Here is a 9166-nt window from a genome sequence, read left to right as displayed (position 1 = left end):
GCAAGCTCGCCGTGAAGAATTTCTACAATACTCAAACATGTAAGCCTAGTCCGGCACCATGAAACATTATTTTCTTTGCAAACTTTACCGGGCTTTACACTTAAGTACTTCAAAATTTTCTGGGGTGTTACAATTGTTTGATTGCTTGAATTTATTGGAAGAGATTTAACTCTAGTTGTGACTATATTCATTATTGTGTTTAATCGGAAGAGGAGCATAATACAGAATATTATTGCAACGTATGCCCTAATTCATTGTGGTACTTTTTTAAAGTAATCAAAAGAGCTTTGTGATCTACCTTTTGAATTAAGATTGAGAAATATTTGAGAGAAGTTTCTCTTAGACAATTCTTACCAATAGATTCTTGCAAGTTTCACCGCACTTCATATTAGGTTATTTGAATGGTTTAGGTTTAATCGAGAGAGGAACCTGAATTAGAATAATAGGATAATAACCTGTTGAATTCGAGAGAATCAATAGAACTTTAATAGTGAAATTAAACAGTGTTAGTTCCAGAATAACAATCTCACACTTATCATCTCATGACCCTTATTTCTCACATTGATAACAACCTTGCTAGTCACTAGTTCTTAGCGATCAATTGTCATTTACTTTACTTTTAATAGTTAGTTGTAGCTCATAATCATTCCAACCAAAGTTCTAATCATACTGAATAGCATTTAAGACAAAAATTACTTGAACGTTGATTAAATTCTATCACTGTGGAGACGATAATTAAACTATACTATCTTTGGCTAGCGAGTATCAACTTCGTATTGTGTTTTGCACTTGTCACCTAAGCAAGAAATTCACACCATACCAAGCCAGATACACCTTGTTAGAGTGAACTTTCTGCACTCTGACCTTGATAGCTCAGAAGTTAAGGCACTACCTATCAGCATATACCACACATCTGATATCCCGACTCGACCCGCTCAAGTACATCTTCCAGAAGCCAATGCCTACAAGAAAGTTGGCCAAATGGCAAATGTTTCTCAGTGAATTTGATATTGTGTACGTGACGCAGAAAGCTATCAACGGACAATCATTGGCCGATCATCTCGCAGAGAACCCGATAGACAAGGATTACGAGCCACTCACCACATACTTCCCAAATGAAGTAGTATTGTTTGCAGGGGAGGACATTGCAGGGTCATACCCAGGGTGGAGAATGTTTTTTGATGGAACGGCGAAATTAAAAGGTGCATGGATTAGGGCAGTCCTAATTTTTGAGTCGGGACAGCATTACCCAACTTTAGCCAAGATAAGGCTCCCTTGCACAAATAATATGGCGGAATATGAAGCATGTATCCTTGGAATTAGGATGGCAGTCAACACGAACATTAAGGAACTTTTGGTCATAGGAGATTTTGATTTGCTAATACACCAAGTTCAGGGTGAATGGACTACCAAAAATGTCAAGATTCTTCCATAATTGCACTACGTAAAAGAGTTGTGTAAGAAGTTCATCAAGGTCGAGTTTAAGCATGTTCCTAGAAGCCAAAACAAGTTCGCCGACGCTCTTGCAACCTTATCATCTATGATCCAGCATCCGGACAAGAACTATATCGACCCCATCGAGATAGAGGTTTGAGAGCAGCATTCATATTGTTTTCATGTAGATGAAGATCCAGATGGTAAGCCTTGGTACTATGACATCAAAAGGTTCCTCGAAGTAAGAGAATACCCAAAGAATGCCACCAATGGTCAGAAGCGAGCACTAAGAAGACTAGAAAATCACTTCTTCCTTAACGGGGAAGTCCTATATAAGACGACCCCGAACATGGGTCTGTTATAGTGTGTAGATATTGTTGAAGCAACAAGATTACTAGAAGAGATGCATGCAGGAACGTGCGGCCCTCACATAAACGGTTTCAATTTAGCCAAGAAGATTTTAAGAGCTGGATACTTTTGGATGACCGTTAAAAGTGATAGTATCCGCTACGTGCACAAGTGTCACCAGTGCTAGATTCACAAGGATTTCATCCGGGTTCCACCTAATGAGCTGAATGTAATGGGTTATCCTTGGTCGTTCGCTGCTTGGGGGTATGGATGTGATTGGACCTATAGAATCCACCGCATCAAACAGACATCATTTCATCCTGGTAGCCATTGACTACTTCACCAAATAGGTCAAAGCTTCTACATACAAGGCAGTCACAAAAAAGGTGCTGGAAGATTTCGTCCGTAACAACATAGTCTGCAGATTCGGGATCCCGGAGTCACTCATAACTGACAATGCAGCCAATATCAATAGCGATCTCATGAAGGAAATTTGCGAGAACTTCAGAATCATCCACCGTAATTCCATAGCCTATAAGCTACAAATGAATGGAGCAGTTGAAGCATCCAACAAAAACATCAAGAGGATCTTACGGAAGATAGTGGACAATCACAGGCAGTGGCACGATAAGCTATCCTTTGCCTTATTGGGTTACCGCACCACCATGAGAACATCTAGTGGGAAAACTCCATACATGTTGGTATACGGCACAGAAATTGTGATACTCGTAGAGGTCGAGATACCATCTTTGAGAGTCATTCAGGAAGCCAAACTATATGATGCATAATGGATATGTGTCAGGCAAGAACAACTCATGCTCATTGATGAAAGGAGAATGGACACAGTATGTCATGGTCAGATGTATCAAAATAGAATGGCCGATGCATTCAATAGAAAGGTGAAACCTCGGCAATTCACACCGGGGCAACTAGTGTTGAAGAAGATATTTCCCCCATCAAGAAGAGGCCAAAGGAAAATTCACATCGAACTGGGAAGGTCCTTATGTGGCCCATCGAGTATTATTAGGATGAGCATTGATCCTAGCAGAAATGGATGGCAGAGTCAGCACGAAGCCCATCAACTCAGACGTAATCAAGAGATACTACATTTAAAGATAGTAGATTTAGGGTTTAGTTATAAACAAACTACGCCTGACCTGACTTCCCGCAGTGGGATACGAAGGCAACCCATGTATGGTTCGGTCTCCCTCTCCTTTTGTAATAGAAAATCCAAATGTCATTTTGTATGTATTCGGAACTACGCCATGACTTAATTATCTTTGGCGGGAATACATAGGAAATCCACATCGCATTCAGTCATCTATTGCAATTGAACTACATTTTGGCCTGATTCCATTTGGATATGTAGGCAGTCTGAGTCAGATTCGGCCACTTCATTTCAATTTCTTACCATTTTTCATCCATTGTAATTAAACTACATTTTGACCTGATTCTATTTGGATATGTAGGATGCCTGAGTCTGGCTCGGTCATTCCATTATAATTCATTAACCATTTTATCATCCTCGAACTACGTTTAGACCTGATTCCATTCGAATACGTAGGCAACCTAAAAGGTTCGGTCATAACCCTAGGAAAATCTTTGTAATGCATTTGTTTAGATTAGGATGTGATCGCAACGGCAAGAAACTACGGCATTAGGAGCATCTCCAGAGATCGTCATCAACGGGATAGAATCATCCATAAATGATACTCGTATCAGAGGGAATTTCTAAACATGTCATAATCTAGAACAACGACATTCGCCATTAAATATAAATGATTTTCAAAATGTGTATAGAAAACTATACCTTTCCACCTATCGAACTTCGTGGAATAACCCACCAGATCTAGGGCAAGGCCAGGTCTATGATCAACACAAATCAACAAGCCCCTACTAATAATTTTTCTTTGAGCACAGGATTGACAGGAATCAAAAGATACCAAAACGCACCGGGGATAATTACAGACCAGCTACCATCGCATGAGACCCTATCTCTCCCTTAGTATTCAATTCATTTTCTCATATGGTTAAGGACAAACTTCATATCCTTTGCAGGTATTCCGGAACCAAGTCTTCGATGCATTCGGACCACCTTGTATATATCAAATCGTCTGCTCAACTAATCGGAGCACCTTGAACATATCGAATCGCCGGCTTCGCCAATCAGTGCCCTGTATATTGCAAACCGTTTTCTCTACCAATCGGAGCACCTTGTACATATCGAGTTGCCGGCTACACCAATTGGAGCCCTATATATAGCAAACTATTCGGTTCACCAACTGGAGCATTTCACACAGATCGCACTGTCACTCCGTCATATATGATAATCCAAGTAGATAGTCTAAAACTTCGTCGTCGACCCCACCAATCGAAGGATGGACCATCCAAATCCACCATACATTCTGCCAATCGACGGTCGTAAATTAGTTTTGCAGTCAAGAGTACCTCTTAGGCATGCTCTTTATTTCTCTACTTTATCTTGGATGTTTTGAAGTTTTATTTATGCGGCTTATAGGCATTTTACACTCAAAGTCATCTACTCCCATTGAGTGGAGATACTCCCTTTGTGCGGAAATTTTACATTTTAGTCAACTACTCTCATCACGTGGAGATACTCCAATCGTGCAGAGATTTCAAATTCAAAGACAACTACTCCCATTGCTTAGAGATACTCCCATTGCGTGGAGATTCAAATGCTCCGACAACTGTAAAATGGTACACAGCTCAGCTAACAATCAAGTCAAATTCAAAGGCCCATCCCCGGTATCCCAAATATTGCTCCAGAGCTCGGAGACTTCAGATTCAAATATCTCGTCGCCCCGAGATCCTAATAATGGCTAGCCGGCAGACAGACATCATCACTCCTGCATTATTTACATCATAACATATTTATATTGCAATATATGGGCATGTGTGTATCTTCTTTTTAAGTTTCAAATGATGCGACGTGGAACTTCTTCTAAGCAGCAAACCAAGTTATACCGCTAAGAGGAACAACAAACTCATAAGCGAGCCAAGGATCCAAACTATAACTTAGTCTGATCAGTAGAACTCCAAAATCGTCAAGTCCCTCAAGTCTCACAATCAAGCTACAATCTGTGTGGGTTCCAAGATCTTCCCGCCTTGCAGTATCATCATAATACGATTTTAGGGCAACTTCTTCAAGCATCAACTTTCCAAATCACCATTCCAGAATTATATGAGACTTGATCCTCGTTATGCCCGAGGTAGGTAAGAGATTCAAAGCTGGAATTCGGCCTCTAATCTCACAACTATCCTTCCCAAATCCATATACCATTCTTGCAATACATGCCTAGAGTTGGGACACAATTGGTCTTGAGTCAATTTCTTTGCCCGCAAACTCTTTCATCGTCTCTGGTCTAAGATGTGCAGTTGTTGACGACCAATTTTGACCCTTCCTTTTAAAATTAAATTATTTATGCTTAATAGTTTGCAATAAATGTGGTAAAATATTTTCCAATCAATAATACCTATTTTATAAAAAATATTATAGGAAATAGTAATTAACAATGTTGAATTAATAATCTAGTATTAAATATTTATGAATTATATTACTCCTACTATTTTGGAATTATTAAAATAACCTTTATATTTTAATAAACAAGTTTTACAATTAATTTAACTAATTAACCTTTGATTTATAATTATATCGCTTTTATTACTTTAATTAACCCGAAATTAGTTTCATAACTTAATAAATGAATTGTTTTAATAAATAAATAATTAGTTATAGTAATTCATAATATATTTGATGATTATATTCTATAATATTTAATTAGAACTAATTAAGTTTAATTAAGGTAATTTTTAAAGGGGTTAAAATCTCAAAGGGCTATAATTGCAATTAACCATTTAAATCCAATGTGGCTATGTGTTTAAGTGCATTTCAACCATTTTGGCCCAAAATACACAAGCCCAAACCTTTGACCGGGTCCAAACCCACCTCTTCCATCTCATGTTGGCAATCCATGCCATTACATCTCAACCAATGGCATCGTGCCAAGTCGTCTATCTTTCCCACTCACAAAACAAATACAATAGATCCGGACCATTGATCGAATTCATCAATGGTCCATATTAATTCTTGTTTTTCCTTTATTTTAAACCTTTTGCCATACCTTATCTCAACCGTTGGATCACACAGATCTCACGACCCCCATTTTTTCCCTAATAACCATTTTTTATCCAATCTCACCTTCTAAAAAATCGAAACCGTTGATCAAGAGATCCAACGTCTGAGATTCAGCCTTTCACTTTAAACCCAAAAGAACCCCTAACCCTAAATCATTCTCCCATTACCCAGTCGCCTCTCTTTCCCTTTTCTCTCTTCTTTCTCTCACCGTCGAACCATTAATCACCAGACCTTGCACAAATTCTTGGAAGGTCACTAATTCGTGCAAGGTCAAAAATTCAAACCCCAAAACGTTCAATTTATCCCCTGTATCCGCGAATCATGACGATATTTCAATTTTCATCTCCCAATTTTAAAACCCCCAATTTGAACCCTAGACCTAAAATCATGAAACTAGAAAATCCATCTATCCTTCCTCTGTTCCGTCGAATCGGACCATGCATGGCTATTATCTTCAGCTTAATCATTATTATTCGTTATCTAGAGGTCAAACACAGTGACCTCTAGACATTAAGGTTTGACTGCTGGATCGAAGGCTCCAACGGTCAACCTCCCCGTGCTCAGGTAAACTCTACACTACTTTTCCCCTCATTTCCTTCTGATTTTACCTGCTTACTATCGTCATCCACCCTATCGTCACTTTCTACTATCTGTTCAAACTCAATCGAAATCCTAAGTGGCTTGAATTCCACTATAAATAGGGCATTCAATATTTATACCTAACAGGCACCAACATACTTAACATTACCGGCAAATACATTGAAGGAACTAAAAAATTCAACTTTTTTCCTACTATGTATTAAGTTCCGGTAGTTTCTCCCTAATTTCTATTTTCCTCTATTCATTTATGCTTGAGTTCGATCTCTATGAGTGGATCGTGTTTGGTTTGGACTCCTAAATGGCTAACAATCGACTCTCTCTTGGTTTGCTGCTTTGCAGAAGGTCAGTGTATACTGACCCTATCTCTATCTTTTAATCGTGCAATTTTGTGATTTTTTTTTCTGTTAATCATCTTTCACTTATGATATATATCAGTTGTACATGACTGTACTTGTCGTGTCCTGCTCTTACATGTCATTTTCACTGATTGAGCTGATAATTTTCTGATAAATTATGTTGTTTTGGTATGCTAGTCAGTCTATGATGTTAATGAATTCCATCTCCCATAACTTAGCTAGATAAAATATGTTCCGTGATGTTGATACTCTTGTGGATAAATCATGCTAAACCTCTCATCATAAGTTGAGCTAAAGTCCTTATGTTGGTCCTATATGTGTTCCATCCCAGTCAGTTAAATGATAATTATATTTTCATGTTAGCCAAATCAATCAAGTTTCTTCTGATGTCCTGTTAAGACTTCACATCTGTTACACTGTGCTGTACTGATCCTTAGGTGTGTGATGTTCTGCCATATTATTTGGGTTCAATAAAAATAATTCTCACCACAGTTCATGTCTTATATTTGACATGTTTGATTTGATGATCTTTATTGAATAGTTTATCGTTGAAACCATGCTTGTTATATACACTTAAGGGTTCATGCAAGTCTATCATTATAGTTTGAACTCATGTGATGAACCTATCAGAATAGTCATCACATCATATGCTCACTTGATCTGTCATTATTATATGACCATGAAACTCTATATAAACCTTACTGTATGTTGGTTGAGTGACTCTTATTGACCTCTATGCCTGTTCATATGTCCATCATGTTTTTGCTAGTCCAGTGATGCTCATGAACCTTTGTATGCTCTTTAGTTGAGAAAGTTTTTATGTTTAAGTCACTATGTTCTTTGCTGAAAACTTCTCTTGATAGATTGAATCATGTCTGCCCTAATAACTTAGCAACTTGAGTAAATGATGTTGAATATAGGATCTATAATGGAAGTCTACTGGTGTAACCTGACTACTAAGGTCACTCATATGCTTAAGTAAACTCACCAAGACCTGCTTGTCCTGTTCTCACCCACTAAGAATGAACATCCCTACCCACTGTCTCATATCTGGTTGATACCATTATCTGAAAGGAACATAATTAAGAATCTGGAGTTGTTTGGAAACCTTATAGACTGTAATTAGATATCATGATATTTGGTATCTCTTTCTTGATTTTGTGACAGCTCATGATCTAAACAAGTCGCACATACACCCTAGTACATGTTCCTCAACGCTGAGGGCACCCCCGAAGAGCGGCAGGTTTCGTGACTTTTCTGATTAGCTGTCTTGTATTTCTAATAAGTTGTTTAATAGTTGGCATGTTGAATCTTATACATAATATGATGGGTGGGTTTAGATTGATCCTAACTGAATGATGATGAATTACTTCTATTTAATAGAATATTTAATTTGAAGCTAAAATCTCAAATTACATATTTGCGTGAAATCCATGTTATGACTAAAACTAACCTTTCTACTTCCATTGATATCTTTGCTGGTTGTTGTTATCCCTGGGAAGCCTGAACAAGTTTGTTAGTACATGTGTTAGTGAAGTAAGGTCTCAGCCATGTATATGTTTGCCTTGGACTGTTCTGAAGATTACTGCAATGTCTGTTGAAGTGCTATGAACCTAGTTAAGGATCTTAAAGTGTTGAATCCTCAGTAGAATTAATGAAACTAATGTATATGCCCCTCTTTATCATATGTTAATGCTTGAATCACTTAATCAAGCATCTATGAACATGAATTGGTTAAAGGCATCACCTATCTACTGATGATATGCCATTAGCCTTCTTAGTTTATAACTGTATCTTAGTAATGATCCTCCTATGTGTTCTGATGCATGCTATAATCAACCTTAAGGTCATTGATATTACTAAACACTATAAGTCTATTTGCAGTAGCTTGCCTTTATATTTAGGATTCTGATAAAAGATCCTAAAGTCAATGTTGTTATTGATTCTGAACTCTTCATATCCTTGCACTCTAATGATGATGTTCTCTATAGTTTTGTTGAAATTCTGTGTGTCTGAACCTTTATGTACACTTCTTCTTTCATGTTAACTACTAAGTTGACTCCTCATTTGTGTCTAAACCTTTAAGGAAGAGTAAGCATGGGTGGCTAAGGGTATTTGGGTGTGAAACCTGGTTTGTGGTTAAGATACCCCTCCCTAACACAATCACTTATCGAGGTCCATGAGACCCTTGTGAACTCTAAAGTACTAGGGGTCCAAAGGGGGATTTTATCCATGAATAAGGTTTTACTCTAAGCCTTTGGTCACTGACTCT

General features: G+C 37.8%; 1 protein-coding gene across 1 annotated transcript; it reads left to right on the top strand.

The window, feature by feature from the left end:
- Positions 1 to 958: 958 nt before the first annotated feature.
- LOC107825783 (uncharacterized) lies at positions 959 to 1435 on the top strand. The gene has a single exon (XM_016652694.2). It carries the CDS (start codon positions 959 to 961, stop codon positions 1433 to 1435), a length of 477 nt encoding a protein of 158 aa, XP_016508180.2.
- Positions 1436 to 9166: the final 7731 nt, after the last annotated feature.

The sequence above is a fragment of the Nicotiana tabacum genome, chromosome 14, assembly GCF_000715075.1.
Source record: "Nicotiana tabacum cultivar K326 chromosome 14, ASM71507v2, whole genome shotgun sequence".
Lineage (NCBI taxonomy): Eukaryota > Viridiplantae > Streptophyta > Magnoliopsida > Solanales > Solanaceae > Nicotiana > Nicotiana tabacum.
Note: the sequence above shows the minus strand (reverse complement) of the source record. Positions and strands in the feature narration are given on the sequence as shown.